The sequence below is a fragment of the Brachyistius frenatus genome, unplaced genomic scaffold (assembly GCF_029030835.1).
Source record: "Brachyistius frenatus isolate BFR_SWC_R1_liver_20210118 unplaced genomic scaffold, ASM2903083v1 Contig_174, whole genome shotgun sequence".
Taxonomy (NCBI): Eukaryota; Metazoa; Chordata; class Actinopteri; family Embiotocidae; genus Brachyistius; species Brachyistius frenatus.
The window spans coordinates 765306-787517 of NW_027210773.1; the positions used below are offsets into that span (position 1 = coordinate 765306).

General features: G+C 41.9%; 1 protein-coding gene across 1 annotated transcript in view; it reads left to right on the forward strand.

The window, feature by feature from the left end:
• cables2b (Cdk5 and Abl enzyme substrate 2b) overlaps positions 1 to 20224 on the forward strand; it is a 30567-nt gene extending 10343 nt beyond the window's left edge. The window contains exons 2-8 of the mRNA XM_069717429.1: positions 10898 to 10993; positions 14601 to 14678; positions 15588 to 15696; positions 15778 to 15946; positions 18901 to 18998; positions 19878 to 19984; positions 20080 to 20224. Of these exons, the coding sequence (XP_069573530.1) occupies positions 10898 to 10993; positions 14601 to 14678; positions 15588 to 15696; positions 15778 to 15946; positions 18901 to 18998; positions 19878 to 19984; positions 20080 to 20224 (802 nt within the window). The remainder of the gene's footprint in view (positions 1 to 10897; positions 10994 to 14600; positions 14679 to 15587; positions 15697 to 15777; positions 15947 to 18900; positions 18999 to 19877; positions 19985 to 20079) is intronic.
• Positions 20225 to 22212: the final 1988 nt, after the last annotated feature.

The following is a 22212-nucleotide window of genomic DNA, read 5'->3' on the forward strand; positions in this document are numbered from 1 at the left end:
CCTCCCTCCATACGGCTCCTCTGCAGCACGTCATTACAACCTTCTTGATAAAGCTCGGTCTCCAGGCACAACCCGGCTTCACACCAGTGTGTTTACGTACGCTAATAAATCCACGACAGCTCGATTGAATTCATTTGGTTCTGAATGAAAACAACACATCAGAGCTGGATTATAAATTCCTTGGTTGGTGACGTGCACGTTTGACAGTAAACATTCAGCAAAACCTCTTTAACCGGACATCACAAAAGAAAAACATTAATATAATAGAAACTGTATACGACACTCACTGCAGCGTTTCCCCTCCTGTTGTCTCGGGAGAAACAAACAAACAAACAACCTACGTACTCACAGAACTGCAGTTACGTCCAGTAACCACTGCTGAACCCCGTGAGGACGCTAATGCCTGCAGCTCTGCTACCGATCAAGCTAGCAGCGAGTGCTGATCTGTGATTGGATGACGTATATTTCAGTGTCTCACCAACAGATAACGGGACAGCCTGAGATAAGCAACTTAAAATGTCCCACAAATGTCCTTAAAAGAAAACAGCTTTTCAATGAGTTTCCTGAATCTGGACCGAATGCAGAGAACAAACAAGCAGAAAACATTCAGGGATAAGAAACGAGGGAGGATTTATTTATTTATTTATTTATTTATTGGTAAATCGGCAGAAGGAGAAGCAGGAGGAGTCTGTTAATCTGGTGATGTAAGACGCACAACAGGCCAGCTGGGTGTGTGTGTGTGTGTGTGTGTGTGTGTGTGTGTGTGTGTGTGTGTGTGTGTGTGTGTGTGTGTGTGTGTGTGTGTGTGTGTGTGTGTGTGTGTGTGTGTGTGTGTGTGTGTGTGTGTGTGTGAAGATTTAGGCTGCACAACATTTAATCTATGGTTGTCGGTTGGTGTGTACGTGAGTGTGTGTTTAGGATTTAGAATGGGGGTATTTAAGTAAAGCTGTGTGTGTGTGTGTGTGTGTGTGTGTGTGTGTGTGTGTGTGTGTGTGTGTGTGTGTGTGTGTGTGTGTGTGTGTGTGTGTGTGTGTGTGTGTGTGTGTGTGTTAGAGATTTGAAAGCCTGTGATCCATCTCACACTCACCAGTATTAAGACTGTCGATGTGTCTCCATGTTTACAGTCAGATCTTATTTTAGTCTTTTGTTTCCTGCCAGATTCAAAGCAGGTTAATGAGGGATTATTTTCAGATGGACCTCCAGAAAACTAAGAAGAAGGAGTGACTTTAGCTAACAACACCGAGATAACTGATGGACACATTTTATTCACTTTGGATTTGATGAGAGAAGTTGAATGGGAGTCTATGGAGCCGGAGGCTTTTTGGAGACGACCTCTAGTGGCACTCACTGGTATTGCAGCTGAAGACACTTCTGGATCAGAACCATTTTACAGACCTGAATGTACGTCTGCTTTTATACAGTCTGTGGTAGCAAAGTGCATCTCTGAATGTCAGCAGTGAAGCTAAGAAGTCAAATAAAATAATTTAATAAAGTGAAGTAATTTTAGATTGAAAATTAAAACAGTGATATGCGGAGCTTGGCGTGCTGCACGTCGGGGAGCCGGTTCCCCGACGTGCAGCACGCCAAGCTCCGCATATTCCCGCTTGCAGTTTAAAAAAAATTCTCGATCTCGTTCTTTATTCTTCTTTAAAAGAAAAAGCCTTTTTTTGGCGGCTTTAACATCTTCAAAAACTCGTGAAAGTTGGTGCCTGACGCAAGTTTCCTGAGGTTTGGAGCATCGTTTGACCTTAAACATCAATTTCCTGTCACGGCGAAACATCAGACTTAGCCGCATCGCCCTGGCTATATAAATACTATATACTCTATACAAAAATGTTTTTTTTGTTGTTGTAATTATTACATTTTGGACAACATACTTTGGATATTTTGGATAACTTTTTGGAGTATGACCTTTTTCTGAACCGACATGCATGTCTCAAGTTACTTCTCATTGTGAGGCAACTCTAACCAGTGCACAATTTTTGTTTGAGTTTTGTATTGTTGTTGACCTTTGGTTTGGTATTAGTTGGACTGCATGTACAAACCCGAACCTGTGCGGCTAGAGTAATTCATCTTAGGAGGTCTCTCCCTCTGTGAACCACGTGGCTTACCCTTAGAGGGATTCACTCTCCGTGAACTGTGCACCATCTGGCTTATTGAGGGGACTCGCCCTCTGTAAACCATGAACCTTGTGTGATACCTGAGCGGGGCTCGAACCCATGTTCATGAGGTCGTTTCCAGGCCGTAGACCATCTACGGCACAAGAGAATGAATCGCAGCAGGAGAAAGAGTTTCACGGAGTTCACTCAGAGCTAAGGGTTAACCCTAACCCTAAGGGTTAACCCTAACCGACAGTCTGATTAACTCAACAGGTTTCTACTCTAACAGGATGCTCCTTCACCAAGGTTGTTATTAATGGTTCTGATTCCACCTGTTGATGGTGATTCAACTTTTAGTGAATTTGAAATGTTTGGAGAATTTGAAAAAGTTTTGCATCCACTACACATTGCAGGAAGATATTTAATATCACTGCAGACCCCCTTGAAAACACGTATATCTACTATCCAAAGAATGTCTGCGGCAATTTGGTCGCATTTGAGTGAATATTTATGGATGGTGGAGTTCTAGGTTGCAGTGAGCCAAAGATTTATCACAATGCTGTCTAACTCCTGGTAAGATAGATGGTGCAGTCATTAGTGCTGCTGCCTCTCAGCTAGAAGGTTTGGGGTTCGATCCCCCTTTAACCATGGACTTAAAAAAAAAATCATCAGTCATTTTTGACTTTGAAAATGCGGCTAATTTTTTGAACATGCTATAGCATGACTTTTGGGTCACTTTTTGGCCGCCACACCACGGGCACACCGATCGACGAAAACAAATTATTTTGATAACTTTTAATTCCAAACATGTTCAGAGTTCACAGACTAGATTTCAAGTCGGTCCGACAAAATCTGAAGGAGGAGTTCGTTAAAGTACAACATGTGTGAACTGCCAAAAATGGCGACTAAATAAAAAATGGCGGACTTCCTGTTGAGTTGACGTAATGGTGCAGTGTAACTTTCTTGTAAATCTCAGTGTGATACACATGTCCACCAAATTTGGTGCATGGAGGTAAATGGAGCTGCCGGGGCATCTCTTTAGTGGGTGCTAGTGAGCCATTTGGCCACGCCCACTCGCAATTCCACTAAAATATGAAATTTTTCGCCAACTTTCATGAGTTTTTGAAATTGATAAAGCCTCCAAAAATGCAGTTGTTTACGGAGAATCATAATAATCGCTTGAATAAGAAAAGGGCTTTCTCACCATCGGTGCTCAGGCCCTAACAAAATAGACATTCAAAAGTCCAGTTTTTTTCCATGTTGCAGTAATCTAATCTCTGGAATTAATGACCACCACCCTTCTTAGGCTTGTGTACATTTTAATTGCATTGTTTAGCAGTCGATGAGCGCGTCGCCACGGAAACCAGATGGAGCAGAACAATGAAGCGTTTGTGGGGCTGGTTGCGTCCCGCTGATACGAGACGCCTCTAACAAGGTCAGCGATGGTGCATGAATACTGAAAATAGGACTACTTCCAAAAAATGACTTTTTTCCAAAATCAAACTGTGAACAACAAACATCTGCACAAAACGGGACACGCACACATACAGGGCAGTCGGAAGGTGAATATCATGGCAGGTTTGGAAACAGGTTTGACATGACAGCTCATATTTCAAGCTGTCACTCGGATTATATAACTTGATTTTATTCTTGCAGACATTTTCACTTTGTATAAAAACTCACATTCCCACTGACTGGATGTGAGGAAGAAACATTTTGTTAGCTTGTTTATTAAGATACAATCAGAGCAAATATCATTTATGCTCGAAGGTGAATCGGGACAAAACAGCAGCAAAAAGGATTTCATTGTTTGAGAGTTGTTCTGCCTCTGAAAAAGACTGAAAAGAAAATATTCTGTATTAGTTTTTGGTAGAAACAGATGTGAAGGTAGCAGTTGTTAAAATGTGATGCCTCTCATGAACTCAAACAGATATTTCTGGAGCTCTATAAAGGAGGGAAAGATATAAAGGCCATAAAAAAATAGTGATGAGCTGAAAGATCAGATCAGAAGATTATAGCTGCTTTTCAGACTTCCTGGATAATCTGACATTTTCTTTGTAGCGCTGTGACAGACTCGTCAATTTCTGCCGTCTGGTCACACACACACACACACACACACACACACACACACACACACACACACACACACACACACACACACACACACACACACACACACACACACAGAAGCAGATGGAGGCATGAGTGTGATGTTGGTATTGAACTTGGGTTTTTATAGTTTTTAATTTCATTGGTCAGTCAGTGTCCTTATTCACAGCCCCAAATAACTCTATAACAACATTTCTATGACTTGTTGTCACATTTGATCCACATGTTGAAATGTAAATGTGTTTGGCTCTTCAAGACACATCTAAGATTTATTTCTTCCATGTGGAACAACGTCAGCAAGCAGTCAATGAAGTGACCGAGAAATTAGAGTGAAATGAGCCGTCTGCAGGAGCTTTTCACCACAGAGTCAGTAGTTGGACAGAAAAACCAGCAGAATGATATTTGATAACATGCGATGCTTCCTACACATGGACTTATGAAGGCGGGGCGCCCAGGAATAATGACAAATTAGAATTTTTAAATCTGGACATGCGTTTCCTTCGGGGGGGCGGGGGGCCGGGGGGTCCCAGTCGAAGGCAGGAGGTGTTCAGATGTGTAAATGTTACACAACATGAGGAGCTCTCAGACACTTTCATTTTGTCAAAGTCGCTCTCAGAGGAGAAAAAAAAAGGAGAAATGTTTAATAAAAACCAATCAAATTCATAATAAATCACATTTTAATATGATAAGCAACAGAACTACAGTAGAAACAGCAGTTGGACAGGAGGTGTGAGAGAGAAACTAAAGTAGAGAAGTGACATCAGGCCAAAAATAGTGCAGAGAAAAAAACATCCAACAAACGTGGTTTAATATTATTTTAAGATGACATCGTTCTGACTATGTTTGCTGCTTTATTTCAGGATGAAACAACAGCAGATATTATTAGTGTGACTGATGTTCATGACTCAAACTAAATAAAGAGACTGAGTGGCTCGGACCATCCATCATAATGCTGCCTGCTAATAAACAAACACAAAAATGTTGTATTCGTATTATTATTTTTTTTTTATCATCATTTTGTCACAAGAATTTTACACTAAATATAAAGTCTCAACAGAATTTGTCAGCTGAAATTTTAAAACAAGTACAGAATAACAAACTTTGAAGTTGTGGCTGTTTGTATTTCTTTTCATTGTAAAATCAGCAGTCGGTGTTTAGTTTGCTTTTCACGTCGCTGAGATCTGGTTCACGCATGGAGCTTTTTAATAATTTGTTCACACGGTTATAATTACGTTTATTTGGAGGAAGCGTTCTGACAGAAGGAAACTAAACACCCTTAAAACATACTGTTTTATTGTCACGTTCAAATGAAGAAGATTAAATCATTCTGTTGTCGCATAGCATCAAAAATATTCTTTAAAACAGAGAACCATCTTCCTATTTAAAAAAAACAAACATTTTGGTGTAAAAGGGCATCAGCCAAACTTCCTGTGACTGTAATGTGGACCAGCGTTCTTTTGTTTTGGCTGGTTGACCTTTAGTTTGATGGCTACAAATATTTACAGAATAACGTCACGTTTTATCTGAAAATCTCCAAGTATAAAAGTAGTTTATCGGCATGGTCTCCTGGTTTGATATCAAATTACCAGAGTTAGTGCAGCTCACCTTAAAGCTTCAGGTATACGTCTTTATCTGAACACCCATCTTCCTCATCCTCATCCTCACCACCACCACCAGCAGCAGGGGAATTACCACACTGGAGTTCTTTCCGTTCCCACAGAACAGGAAGTTTCCACAACATCCCGGAGAGATGAATCCGACCGGGTTCTCATGGAAATGTGGCGGCCGGTCAGACTGTTGTGATAATGAGGCTGCAGATCCACGACTCAGATACAGCGACGGATTTAGAAACAGACTGTGAGAGCGTCGGCTATCTCGCTCTCTGCAGATATAGTTGATGTTTGTGACTTCAGCATTTTTTTATTTTTCCTCACAGAAGCCTTCAAGCTGAGAAAATAATTTGAAAGATAACCAGCAGGACTGTTTATCAAGCAGTGAAACATTCACCAGGATGAAACCGCTCTGTTCAATGTCAGTCACACTGCTGGAAAACATTATGATAATAACAGTTTGAAGGTTTATTTTTTATTTTTCTGTGGTCCATCTAAACCGGTTGTTAAATCCTAATTATTATTTGTAGCTGCCCGTCATGAGATGAGTTCCTTACTGTCACTGAACAACCCTTCCTCTGACTGGGTGTCCACCTCAGCACTTCTTTGGCTGCAGACCAAAATATGTTTGTGTCAAAAGCTGTCAAGTATAAAAAGTTGACAGATTTGGGGTTTTTTCTTTCAGTGTTCTTGATAAATAATTAAGCCAATTTTGCCAAAAGGTTCTTTGGCCAAAGTTTTCTAGTAATTGATGTCGTTTTAAACATCTTTTTTGAGAACTTTGGCATCTTTTATTTAATGAAAACACAGATTAGTAGAGAAACACGTTTCCTCAAAGTGAGCTACAGAATCAGCAGCAGCCTCAGAGAACATCCAGCTGTACTTCTGAGCTATATAAGCACATAAGAAATAATTGAGCCCATAATGGTTGCAAAAAAAACCAAAGATCCTTGTTTCATTCCCACACATTGAAAACATTCCACAACATTCCAGAATGCTGCCGTGACGACGGTTCCCATGGAAATGGACCGCTGAGAAGCTTTCCATCATGTGACCGCGGTTACAGTAAATACCAAAGATAGAAACGCAGAAGAATCGTTTTGGTTGAATGATGTCAGACATCTTTAAATTTGTATTTACATCAACATGGTCAGCAGGAGAATCTACATTCACCAGAGACGAGTTAAAAACAACGTGCGGTTGTTACTGCTCAGCTGACATTCACACTAAATATGAAATATACACTATGTGTAATAAGGTAACATCTACCTGGCCAGCTTATTGGCCGAACTTCTCTCCAAATCAGTGGACGGAGGCCTCGGCAATATGCCCTAAAAATAATATCACTATGTTGTTTTAGGCTATATCACGATAAACAATATATATTATGATATTTTGAAATATTCTCTTAAAGCACTGCAGAAATGCTCAATTTAACCCCTTTAATGCATTAAAATAACACCAGTGTGATGATTGTGTTCATCCCTGCAACACGTCTGCACTCAAACATTCTTGTCTGTGTTCATTAGTAGTTTCTATTGGAACCATTTTAAACTTGCACACAAAAATAAAAAAAATAGAATTTGGTTGGGTCAGGGAAATATCAATACCAATACCACTTATCTATACGGATACTTATTGATCCTCTTATTGTTGGTACACAAAATAAAATAAAGACATAACATAAAGAGTAAACCATTTTTGTACCATTACTTTTTTTGGCTGAAATAATACAAATTGCTTCTTGAGTTTCCTCTATATACATTAAGTGAGGAACAGGGATTTGAATGACTACTTATTGATCCAACACTCCAATGACACTCTAATTGGTTCTTTGGGTTTTTTAGGAGAAAGAAACAGCACATCATGTTCTGTGTATAATTTAACAGTCTTGAGTAGCAAACTGCTGCAGCATTATTTCAAACAGGAGTATTTCTTGTAGAGCCGCGATACATGGATTATATTCGTTATATCCCCCCACCCCCATATCACCGGGAGCAGAGACTCAATGAGCTCATCTGGTTTCATTTTGGACGTTGGGCCGAAGCGGTCACCGGCGGTGCCGGGTCCAGTCTTTAATAAAAACAGCCTGTAAACTAACTTCTAACATCTTGTAAAAAGCTTTTACCTTCATGTCCAGATATGTCTGAGGAGACTGTAGAACCTGACAACCTTTACTGGGTTTGTCACAGACTCACCGAATGTAAAAGATCCTCCGCCCAGACGGAGGCTGGTGCCGTGCTGCTGGAACAAAGCAGCCGGCAGCCCGTCACATGGTCCCTGCGTGGAGGCCAGCAACTTTAAATATCTCATAAATTGCTCTTTTTGAATGAGATCTTATTTCATTCATACATTTTCGTTCACTTGGACAGAAAGAATTTCAAAAAAAAGAAAATTAATCGGATTTGAAATGACAGAAGGCAAAATATCTTGTTAAAGCCTCAAACGCGACGTGACTGAATGAAGGGAAAACAAATATGTAACTACCCAGATGTCACTACTGCATCACACACACACACACACACACACACACACACACACACACACACACACACACACACACACACACACACACACACACAGGGACTCTCATCTAAGTCAAACATGTAGTCAGACAGTGATAACAGTGATTTAAACACCATGTGCTGTGGAATCAGCAGGTCAGCCAGAAAAAACAATAACAGATGCTCTGTGTGTGTGTGTGTGTGTGTGTGTCTGAGTGTGTGTGTGTGTGTGTGTGTGTGTGTGTGTGTGTGTGTGTGTGTGTGTGTGTGTGTGTGTGTGTGTGTGTGTGTGTGTGTGTGTGTGTGTGTGTGTGTTCCCAGTTGTGTAACCGTTATGTCTCCCAGCAGAAGGTCTTCCCTCCGCATGCAGCTCTAATCTGGATGTGTATGAAATGATCTGTCATGTCATATTGTCGTATATTTAGATTTCTAGCATTAATATTGTGATATAAAACTGAATATTTGGAGTTGTGTCACATATATTGTGCCTATATATTCTATATTTAGGTTTTCATACCTGTTTTATGGTGTTATTCCACTTTTTTATGATTTTGTTTCCAAAAAATAAAAATCACAGTGTAACTTTGTAACTAAAATTAGACACTAATATGACAGCATAGATGAAATAAGTGTATCCTTGTCTATAGTGAAGAGTTATATAAATACTGTAGTCAGTCAGCCAGGGTCCTTTACGTTTTTGGGCAATTTAAGAAATCTCTTTATTGGCCAGTTTATTCAAAGAAAATGCAGCTGAATGGGATTCTTCTACTGGCTTTGTGTTTTAGTTTTTTTTTTAATTTAGAAGAAAAACATACAAAATATGAAAGAGATCTCACAGAAATGGTTTCTGCAGTATATAAGAAACATCTGAGTTTGTGTTGTGAATGTACTTTTGCACTAAATGTGCTGAAGGGTGAGTGTGGAGAATGAGCTGCATGAGATTATGTACGTGTCCCAGATAAACGTGAGCGTATGGAAATGCAGGCTGTGCAAAATATGCAGTTTTAGTTTGTGAAGTAAGTGTGTGTGTGTGTGTGTGTGTGTGTGTGTGTGTGTGTGTGTGTGTGTGTGTGTGTGTGTGTGTGTGTGTGTGTGTGTGTGTGTGTGTGTGTGTGTGTGTGTGTGTGTAAATGCTGATGTCAGTTATGTTACGTAACTGCTGTGATGTCACTGAGCTGAGCTCCTCGGCCTGCTTTCAGTTCGAGGTCTGTTGTTTTAATTCCAGAGGTCGACACAACCTGCCTCATAACCTGACCTCCAGGACACACAGAGGTCAGTTTTGGCGTATCTAATCAGGAGGTTTCTTGTATCGCTTGGGAACAGATGTATGAGAAATAAAAAAGAAATGTTTTGTGTTTCCCAAAAATCCTGCTTTTATTTTGAACATTGTTCTTCTAATTTGTAGAAACTTTGTTGAACTTTGTGTATTGATGTTAAAGAAGCTTCGGTTAAAGGTCATCCGATGACTAATGAGGAAGTTCTGAACTTCCTGAAGGAGAAGATACTGCCGTGGTTTCATGTTGCCGTGGTGTCATGTTGCCATGGTTTCATGGTTTCATGTTGCCGTGGTGTCATGTTGCCATGGTTTCATGTTGTCATGGTTTCATGTTGCCATGGTTTCATGTTGCCGTGGTGTCATGTTGCCATGGTTTCATGGTTTCATGTTGTCGTGGTGTCATGTTGCCATGGTTTCATGGTTTCATGTTGCCGTGGTGTCATGTTGTCATGGTTTCATGGTGTCATGTTGCCGTGGTGTCATGTTGCCGTGGTTTCATGGTGTCATGTTGCCGTGGTTTCATGTTGCCATGTTTTCATGCCGCCATGGTTTCGTTCCAGCAACAGTCGTAGACGGCGTCATTACGTCTTCGGTTGTCGGGTCTATCTGCAACACCATCCGTCCCATTCCTCGGGACACCTCGGGAGAATTTTCTTCATGTTTGGCACAAACGTTCACTTGGCCCCGACGATGAAGCGACTGGATTTCGGTGGTCGAAAGTCTCGCAAAACGTGTTCACGGGATTCATATGCTAATTATGATAAAAACTTCACACAGTTGTCAAAGAGGATCAAATGAGGACGTGATGACATTTGACACCTGAAAGACAAGAAAACGTTCATTAATTATTATGTCATTATTTAACGCCACAACAGGAACAGACTGACCAGATACTGAGTTGGTGACACCAATCTTTGGGCGTCCACCTTGAAAATGTGATCTGTGTGTGAAGCATCCACATTTTAGAATTTGTAGTTTCTTGGCAGCGACATCCACATTTGAAGTATCATCTGCTGTCATGGCAACAACTTTGTGTCCAATCACAATCAGCTTTATTGGACAAATTCCTCCACAGTCCTCCAACATGGATGTAAACTGACTCTTGAACCGAGGTGTTAATTCTAGTTGCTACTTTTTTTAAGGTAATTTTGATGTTTTTAAATTGTGAGTCTACAGTGTATGATCGACCTCTGAAGCGGAGAATGTTTCTGCTGGCAGACTTATTCATGATTTTCTGAATGAACTGAGAGCATTTCTCCTCAGTAATATTGATGTCCGTCTGTCTGTCCCCGTCGGCAGGAGTCGTAACCTCTCCGGTGGTTCTCCCAGACCTCGACACACCAAGAAGATCCACTTCATCAAAAACATGAAGCAGTACGACACCAGAGGCAGCAGGTGGGACACTAACTTTTCACTTTCCTTAGAAAAGACGTCTGAAACATTAAGATTTACATTTAATATTGAAGAGTAAAAACAGTCAAATATAAAAACTAATTCATTCCTGTTTCCTGTCTGGTACGATCAATAAATATGTTTTGGGTTTAACCTTTAAAATTTTTTTTTTTTACGTATGCTTTAGATATTCATGTTTCATGAGTTTTATTTTTTATTTCATTTTGAGTCGAATAATATATTCAGTTTTAAAATAGCCTTCGTCGTTCCACTGCTCAAATCTCCGTCTCGGTGTGGACGGTGTTTACCTGCATGTCGATCCCTCCTGACCACGGCGCCACCACCAGGTCAGAGTGGTGCGCTGCAGGTGTGGGAAATGTGAACCCAGCTGTTTGGTTCTGCTGCAGCCGGATGGGAACCGAGCTGTTTGGTTCTTCTTCAGCTGGACAGGAACCCAGCTGTTTGGTTCTGCTGCAGCCAGACAGGAACCCAGCTGTTTGGTTCTTCTTCAGCTGGACGGGAACCCAGCTGTTTGGTTCTGCTGCAGCCGGACGGGAACCGAGCTGTTTGGTTCTTCTTCAGCTGGACGGGAACCCAGCTGTTTGGTTCTGCTGCAGCCAGACAGGAACCCAGCTGTTTGGTTCTTCTTCAGCTGGACAGGAACCCAGCTATTTGGTTCTGCTGCAGCCGGACGGGAACCGAGCAGAACATCCTTCAGTTTGCTGTTCTTCTACTGGATTCTATTCTCGTCCTTCCTTCCCGGCTCAGTGTATAAATTAGACCTCTGGGTCAAAGACATACGGGCCGCTCATCAGATGATAAAAATAATAGACCGACAGGTGATTGTTTCTAAAATAGATCCAGCTCACAGCACCACAGCTGTTTGTAATTCAGTCGCCATGTCGTCACTTAAACAGGAAAGTAAATGTCAGAGTTTTCCTTCCTCGGGATCTTTCTGTTGAGTCGCAGGAGATTTGAAATGGTTCCACGTGCGGTCGCTTCCAGCTGTTTCCAGTTTCATAGTAAAAGCAGAGTTCGGGTTATTCAAGGAAAGCTTTTCAAATCTTTCATGGGACCTCTGAAGCATTTTGCATCACCATTATAATTAAAAATACACCAAAAAGATTTCAGACGTAAAGTTGTTCTAATTATCCTTCACTGCTATATTTTTTACTCGTTGACAGATTATGTGGGCCAAAAGCGTTCATGCACTTTTTATAAATGACGACCGTATAGAAATTGTCAAACCATCACAGAATATATTTTTGCAGATTTTGACTTTGTGCCATTTGGTTTCCAATACATTCATTTGCATGTTTGTTAATGGTGGAAATATGGACTTCATTTATTGAGGCCTGATAAATGTGATGGAATCTCATTTGAGCTGCTTTTATAGCTGTGTGATCTTCTCCAATGACATTTGTTTGTCTAGTCGTTGATAGTCTTGAACAATTTCCAAACATGTTCATCAATCTAAGTGCTGCCACAGTAATTTATTTTTCTTAAATTAAAAGCACAATGATGTTTTTAGTTTTGTTTAAGACACTTCATCTTGACGACACAATTCTGCTCTTCTGCAGTTTTATAAATAATTGTCATCTGCACATATTTGTCACCTTTCAGCTTTCAGATAGATCATGAATACAGAAGTAAAAGAGCAAAGGACCTAATCTGAAATCTTTTCAAGCTGTGATTTTGCACAATTTGAACGCACTGCTGATAATAATGATAATAATATGATAATAAACTTTATTTGTAGAGCACCTTTCTTTCAGGAAATGCAACTCAAAGTGTTTTACAGCAAGAAAAGGACATGCAGAGTTTCACACAAAAACAGATTCGAAGGAACGTAAAAACAAAAGAAACAAAATTCAGAACAAGAACAGATCAAATTAAACAAAACACATTAAGTTAAATATAGAGAAAGAAAGAGAGCTTCAGGCGTAGCTCGAAATTGTACAAAACATTAACGATGTTTGACTTTTTGTCATTAATTCCTGTTATTTTAATTCTCGTTATTATTATTATAATTAGTTTGTTTTGAATGATAAATCGCTTTTTAAACCAGTTTTACTTCTGGAGATGTTCTTTACAGCCACAGGGTGAGATTCTTTATTCTGTATTGATTCTAGGATTCAAATCTATTGATTTATTTATCCAGCAGGATCCTCATTAAAACAGGTGCTCCATATTTGACCGGGATCCTGTCATACGTATATAAATAACCAAATAGTTTGGATTAATATCCTTTCTGCTTCATACGTTTGTCTCAGTGTGTCTTTCTAAACACAGTAGAGTACATCCGCCTCCACGACATGAAGGGCTGAAGCCTGATGTCGGAGAATCCAGATTAAATCACGTATCCTACAAAATACATAGAAAACACAGTGGCCATATTGAAAGTGTTTTCCAGGACTCCTCAATCAATTCTTGTTAATCATATCATATTTTTGTTGACATGTGTTTGTGGCTTGTTTTTGTCGTGTTTTGCTGTCTTTCTAGCACAAGACTAAAAACCCTAAGAGAAATAAATGTGTAAATATTAGAACATGTTGATTTTATAATAGGTTTTGGGGTTTTCTCCTTTTAAATAATATTGTTTAATCCAGATTTGGGAGATGAACTGCTCTCTGACCGTAGTCTCATTCCAATGCTGACTGGCTGTAGTTTAGTTTAAAGGTTCCTTCACCGGATCTCTGACCGGTCAGGGAACGTTTGTCAAGGACACACAAGGTCGATGACTTCAGGTCTCCCATCAGCTGAGGTGTGTGTGTGTGTGTGTGTGTGTGTGTGTGTGTGTGTGTGTGTGTGTGTGTGTGTGTGTGTGTGTGTGTGTGTGTGTGTGTGTGTGTGTGTGTGTGTGTGTGTGTGTGTGTGTGTGAGAATCATCTTCCAGTCTCTGGTTCTCGAGCCGAAGGTAAATGAGGGTAAACATTGTTCCTCTGGAGGAACCAGGCGAGCTCTGCGGTCTCCGCTGCACTCGGGATCATCCTCTGGAGGAGCTGCAATAAAAACACACGTGCTCTGTTGGAGTGAAAGCTCGTTGCAGCGTGTCATCGTCAGGCAGAGTGGAGGGTAAAGACGCTGGTGGAAACCTCAGCGTGTGTTCGTAGGTGGAAGAAGAAACATTTCTATCTGCTGAGGAGCAACACGTTCCTAGAAACAACACATTTTAATATTTAAAGTGATAGTTTCCTTGTGATCCTGTAGCTTCATGTGTGAAGGTCACAGACTGGATATAAAAGTGGACGTAGCTGGAAGTGACCATATTTGGACGAGTGTTGGGAGCGAGTGGTGACAATAATAAATGTTTTCTAATAAAAAACGGGATTATTTTCAGATGGACCTCCAGAAAACTAAGAAGAAGGAGTGACTTTAGCTAACAACACCGAGATAACTGATGGACACATTTTATTCACTTTGGATTTGATGAGAGAAGTTGAATGGGAGTCTATGGAGCCGGAGGCTTTTTGGAGCCGACCTCTAGTGGCACTCGCTGGTATTGCAGCTGAAGACACTTCTGGATCAGAACCATTTTACAGACCTGAAGCTACGAACACTTTTTCTATGTTTTGATGTCACTGCTGATGTGTGTTTCTTTGTGTTTTAGGATCGTGCTCATCTGTGCTAAGAGGTCTCTGTGTGCTGCCTTCTCTATTCTACCCTACGGAGAGAGCTTCTACCTCAGGTGATCAACACACACACACACACACACACACACACACACACACACACACACACACACACACACACACACACACTCGCACGCACGCACACGTTTTACCTCAGTGAGACAGGAGAAGAAGAGGGGAAGGATGTGGTTTACTCTGAGAAGTTGAGAGTTGCATGAAAAGGACATGAGGAGGAGGAGGAGGAGAGAGATGATTTTTTTTCCCATGTGCCTCGGCGCCCCCTGGTTTGACCTCAGGCTGCTGATGACACACACAGTAACCCTGACATAATCACACACTCACACTCACGCACACACTCACACACACACACACACACACACACACACACACACACACACACACACACACACACACACACACACACACACACACACACACACACACACACACACACACACACACACACACACACACACACACACACACACACACACACACACACACACACACACACACACACACACACACACACACACACACACACACACACACACACACACATCTCGTAGCTGATGCTACTGTGAAAGTTAAGGAGGGCCTGTGGTTGTGTTGACCTTCGACCTTTCAGTTTTTGTCCTGACAAAAGACAAATCAAGGAAATATTTCGTGGAATAATTGATTATGAAAATAATTATTAGTTGTGTATCTTCTGGGGACAATAATTCAATTGTAATCAGCCAGTTAGATTTTCATTTTTCATATTTGCTGTACAAGTAAAAGTATGATGATGTTAAAGAAAAATTCAGGAAGTTACTAAAATAACTATTAAACTGTCTTTAATTAACATTCCCGTAAGTAAAAGCTTCTCCGAAGGGTTTTTAATGAGATTCAATGAGAGTTAAATTCCCACAGAACTGCTGCACCTTTTTAAGGGAACTTTAATCTCACATCTCTTCGTCCTGCAGTGACCCGATGTTGAACCACCCCAGGAGGAGGCACTCCTCAGGGAACATCTCCGCCACCCTGGAGATGCTGCCGGGGCTCGAGGGTTTCCAGCTGGAGACGTATGGCAGGGTAGATATCACACATATAATAAATACTTTTATGATTTATCTCCACCCTTTGTCATCATCATCATCACCTCCTCTCTGTCAGTCGGTGTCGTACGGCCAGTTCCTGTACCCCACCAACGCTCTGGTACGGCAGAAGCCGTCGTCCACCAGCGACCTGACGCTGCAGATCCCCGCGTCCAGGAGCACCCACAGCATGCCGGGCCGGAGCTGCCCGCCCAGCCGACTCAACAGCGCCGTGGGACTGGACCTGGGTAAGAAGTGTTGGACTCTTCCAGCCCCCTGAGTGGTGTCTTCAGGATGGGGAGGGAAGCCTTCAGAGTAAATATAATGTTAATGTCCTGCTGGCTTCTGCTCATAAAAATGTCTTTCCCTTCAACACGAAGGAAACACATTTAACATGATGGATACTAATATCACTATTTTTCTGACTTTGGTGGAAGTAGATGCCGAAAACAAACCTTGAACTTCTGGTTTTATGATCTGATTTCTGAATGAATTCTGTACACTGGATATAAAAGAGTTCGTAGCTTCAGGTCTGTAAAATGGTTCCGATCCAGAAGTGTCTTCAGCTGCAATACCAGCGAGTGTATATACATATACATACACATATATGTATACATACACATACACATATATATATACAGTGGGTATGGAAAGTATTCAGACCCCTTTACATTTTTCACTCTTTGTTTCATTGCAGCCATTTGCTAAAATCAAAAAAGTTCATTTTATTTCTCATTAATGTACACTCAGCACCCCATCTTGACAGAAAAAAACAGAAATGTAGAAATTTGTGCAAATTTATTAAAAAAGAAAACCTGAAATATCACATGGTCATAAGTATTCAGACCCTTTGCTCAGTATTGAGTAGAAGCACCCTTTTGAGCTCGTACAGCCATGAGTCTTCTTGGGAACGATGCAACAAGCTTTTCACACCTGGATTTGGGGATCCTCTGCCATTCTTCCTTGCAGATCCTCTCCAGTTCCGTCAGGTTGGATGGTGAACGTTGGTGGACAGCCATTTTCAGGTCTCTCCAGAGATGCTCCATTGGGTTTAGGTCAGGGCTCTGGCTGGGCCAGTCAAGAATGGTCACAGAGTTGTTCCGAAGCCACTCCTTTGTTATTTTAGCTGTGTGCTTCGGGTCATTGTCTTGTTGGAAGGTGAACCTTCGGCCCAGTCTGAGGTCCAGAGCACTCTGGAAGAGGTTTTCTTCCAGGATATCTCTGTACTCGGCCGCATTCATCTTTCCTTCAATTGCAACCGGTCGTCCTGTCCCTGCAGCTGAAAAACACCCCCATAGCATGATGCTGCCACCACCATGTTTCACTGTTGGGATTGTATTGGGCAGGTGATGAGCAGTGCCTGGTTTTCTCCACACATACCGCTTAGAATTAACGCCAAAAAGTTCAATCTTGGTCTCATCAGACCAGAGAATCTTATTTCTCATAGTCTGGGAGTCCTTCATGTGTTTTTTGGCAAACTCTATGCGGGCTTTCATATGTCTTGCACTGAGGAGAGGCTTCCGTCGGGCCACTCTGCCATAAAGCCCCGACTGGTGGAGGGCTGCAATGATAGTTGACTTTGTGGAACTTTCTCCCATCTCCCTACTGCATCTCTGGAGCTCAGCCACAGTGATCTTTGGGTTCTTCTTTACCTCTCTCACCAAGGCTCTTCTCCCACGATTGCTCAGTTTGGCTGGACGGCCAGGTCTAGGAAGAGTTCTGGTCGTCCCAAACTTCTTCCATTTAAGGATTATGGAGGCCACTGTGCTCTGAGGAACCTTGAGTGCTGCAGAAATGATTTTGTAACCTTGGCCAGATCTGTGCCTTGCCACAATTCTGTCTCTGAGCTCCTTGGACAGTTCCTTCGACCTCATGATTCTCATTTGCTCTGACATGCACTGTGAGCTGTAAGGTCTTATGTAGACAGGTGTGTGCCTTTCCTAATCAAGTCCAATCAGTTTAATTAAACACAGCTGGACTCCAATGAAGGAGTAGAACCATCTCAAGGAGGATCAGAAGAAATGGACAGCATGTGAGTTAAATATGAGTGTCACAGCAAAGGGTCTGAATACTTATGACCATGTGATATTTCAGTTTTTCTTTTTTAATAAATTTGCACAAATTTCTACATTTGTTTTTTTCTGTCAAGATGGGGTGCTGAGTGTACATTAATGAGAAATAAAATGAACTTTTTTGATTTTAGCAAATGGCTGCAATGAAACAAAGAGTGAAAAATGTAAAGGGGTCTGAATACTTTCCGTACCCACTGTATATATATATGTGTATGTGTATGTGTATATATCTATACATACATATATATATATATATATGTGTATATGTATGTATAGATATATATATATATATATATATATATATATATATATATATATATGTGTATATGTATGTATAGATATATATATATATATATATATAAAACACAAGAGTTGTTGTTTCTGCTGATGGACGGCCGCGCTGCACCAACGAGGACGAAGAGCACCGCCAGCAAGAAGAGATTTAATCACTGAGATTAAAACGAGGAAAGACATTAATCCCACAGTCAACATCCCTGTCAGGCCTTAAGGAAACACACAAAGGTCACACAAAGGTCACACAAAGAGAACTCCACAGAGACAAACAGACCTACAATGAGGCTAAGAAATAAGAAGCTAATGGAATTGTGCAGCGAGTTTTCCCTGTTTTCCTTCTTAAAGCTTTCTGCTGAGGCGAGCCAATGTTTCCACGAACCACTGAAACTGTAGTTTCCATGTGTATCCGTCCAAACCCTCATAGATATTTAACTCACAGTGACCTTGACCCTTGACCTCCAGAATCGAAGCAGTTCGCTGCTGAGCCAAAGTGAACATCTGTGACGGATTTAAAGAAATTCACTCGAGGCGTTCTGACAATTTGGGGTTATTATGAGGTGACCGTGACCTTTGACCTTTAAACACCAAACTCTTCTCACGCGGCGGACATATGATGGGGAACCTGAGGTCACGGTGACTTTGACCTTTGACCACCAAACTCTAGTCAGCTCATCTTTGGGATCAGGTGAATGTTTTCGACTAAATGAACAGAAATCTCATGAAGTTTATGTTCCTCATGATGAACCTTCTGCTACCTCACCTGAGTTTCAGCATCACTTGTGACATCACACATCTCTGCATCCGTTGAACTTGTCTTCGCTCGTGTTGCCGTGCAGGTGTGGAGGACGTGGCGGACTACGACCCCAACCTCCTCAGCGACCCCCAGTGGCCTTGTGGGAAACACAAACGGGTGCTGATCTTCGCCTCCTACATGGTAAGAAGACACCTTTGGAGTCCTTTAAATGACCTTCAGATGGATTTTAGCGTCCCGGGTCGGCTGCAGCTCAATCAGCTTCGACTTCTGCTGCGACGTCTCGGTCATACGTGACGTGTTGCTGCTGTGAGCGAGTTTGATGAAATTTACAACATATTAATCAGCGTTCGAAGAAACGGGAGTAAAGAAAACGAGACGAGGACGGAGGATTACAGAACTCTGACAACTGATGATCATCTTTCAGATCGGCAGAATTATTGTGCTTCTCCCCCCTTCCCTCCCCACCTCCCCCTCCCCCTCCTCCACCTCCCCCTCCCACCACCACCAGAATAATCAGTTGGGTTTTTTTCGCCTTCGTTTCCTCCACAACTATCTGGCGACCCCCAAAAAGGGTTGAGAACCGCAGCTGCAGGCGACAGCTTGGTTTTATCCCTCAACTGAAATACGTTAAAACTTATAGACACACACGCACGCACGCACACACACACTCACACACACACACACACACACACACACACACACACACACGCACACACACACACACACTCACACACACACACACACACAGTCTCTCTCTCACACACGCACACAAACACAAGCTGTTTAATTCATCAGAGAAGATTACTGCTGAGGTGGGCTGCTTTGTCACTGATGTGTGCGTGTGTGTGTGTGTGTGTGTGTGTGTGTGTGTGTGTGTGTGTGTGTGTGTGTGTGTGTGTGTGTGTGTGTGTGTGTGTGTGTGTGTGTGTGTGTGTGTGTGTGCGTGTGTGTGTGTGTGTGCGTGTGTGTGTGTGTGTGTGTGTGTGTGTGTGCGTGTGCTGTGTTTTCTACATTTTCTTTCTGCTCTCATCTTTTCTTGTTTTTTTGTTTTCCCTCCAGACGACAGTCATAGAATACGTCAAACCGTCCGATCTGAAGAAGGACATGAACGAGACGTTTAAGGAAAAGTTTCCTCACATTAAACTCACACTCAGCAAAATACGCAGGTAAAGTATTTGGATTTAAAAAAACAAACAAAAAATCACATTCACGTGAAACTAGAAATGATCTCTGACTGACTTTGTGTCGTCGTCTCTTGAAGCTTGAAGCGGGAGATGCGGGTGGTCGGGGAGGACTGCGGCCTGCAGCCCGCCACCGTCGCCATGGCGTTCGTCTACTTCGAGAAGCTGGTGCTGCAGGGTCGACTCAACAAACAGAACAGGTACCTTTTAAATTCTACACGCTGAATCTGGATAATATTCTCACCACGATTTACTGCCGAGAGGTGCGATACAATTGGTCAAAGACGTCGTGTTGTCGTCCTGATTGGTTTCTGCTTGAACATTAAAAGGTGGATATCATGCTGCTGTTGAGTCCTCAGTGTGCGCTCTGGCTCCCTCTTGTGGTTATTGTGAGTTGGTTTAGTGTAACAAAAACTGATGGTCTTGTTCCAGTTTGTAAAATCTTCCGATCGTTTAATTGATCTTTTTTTTATCTTCATTGTGTTTAAATTGTTTTACCTGTTTTTACTTGTAAATCACTCTGACTGAGCAGTTCTGGACATAAATAGACTTCACTTACTTTACTTTGTTTGTGCTGCATTGAATTCCAGATCTCTTTGTTGTCCTATAAACTATATTCAACACTTTTCATGTTTTTTTACTCTTCAAAAATCTTTTTCCAGGACTTTTCATAAAAGACTAGTCTCTCCGTCGCTGTGTAAAATCCTGGAAAAGGATTGTTGAGGAGTGAAAATATAGACAGAAATATGTGTCGGTAGGTAGGTAGGTATATATATACTTTATTAATCCCCGAGGGGAAATTTTTTTCGCCACAGCAGCATACATACAGAAGCAATAATAGAAACAATAGAATAATAGAATAGAATAGAATAATATAATAGAAAAGCAATAAAATAAAATAGCAGTAAATAGCAGTAAAAAATATAAATATAAAATATAAAATGCACAGTATATACAGTATATATACAGTACATTATATATCTATATATATTATATACAACAAACCAATAAACACAGTCAACATATATATATGTATATATATACATACAGTACAGTATATATCTATATATATAATATACAAGCAACCAAGAAACACAGTCAACAGTGTTATTGTTGTGTGATGGATTTTGCCAGAGGTGAGTTATTGTACAGTCTTATTGCGGTGGACAGGAATGATCTCCTGTATCTGGAATGATCTCCTGTATCAGGAATGATCTCCTGTATCAGTAATGATCTCCTGTATCAGGAATGATCTCCTGTATCTGTCCTTGTGACAGTGGAGCTGGAGGAATCTTTTAGAGAAAGTGCTCCTCTGTCCCTGCAGCAGGTGGTTGAGAGGGTGGACAGGATTATCCAAGATGGACAATAGTTTGTTCAGCGTCCTCCTCTCCACCACCTTTTCCAGGCTGTCCAGTTTGTAGCCGATGATGGAGCCGGCCTTCTTAACCAGTTTGTTGAGTTTGTTGGTGTCTCCGGCTCCAATGCTGCCCCCCCAGCAGACCCCAGCGAAGTACAAAGCACTGGCCACAACAGATGGTAGAACATCTCCAACATCTCGCTGCCCACATTGAAGGATCGAAGTTTCCTCAAGAAAAAGAGTCGACTCATCACCTTCTTGTGGACAGCGTTGATGTTGGTCTTCCAGTTCAGTCTGTTGTCATGGAGACACCAGGTACTTGTACTCCTCCACCATGTCCACCTCCTCTCCCAGAACTCTCAGCGGTTGTGGAGCCGTCGTCTTCCTCCTGAAGTCGACCATCATCTCTCTGGTCTTGGCCACGTTCAGGAGGAGGTGATTTCTACCAACCCACTCCACAAAGTCCTCCACTACTGCCCTGTACTCCTCCTCCTATCCATCCCTTATACACCGACCACTGACTCCTCCTCCCGTCCATCCCTTATACACCGACCACTGACTCCTCCTCCCGTCCATCCCTTATACACCGACCACTGACTCCTCCTCCCATCCATCCCTTATACACCCGACCACTGACTCCTCCTCCCGTCCATCCCTTATACACCGACCACTGACTCCTCCTCCCATCCATCCCTTATACACCCGACCACTGACTCCTCCTCCCGTCCATCCCTTATACACCGTCCACTGACTCCTCCTCCCGTCCATCCCTTATACACCGACCACTGACTCCTCCTCCCGTCGATCCCTTATACACCCGTCCACTGACTCCTCCTCCCGTCCATCCCTTATACAC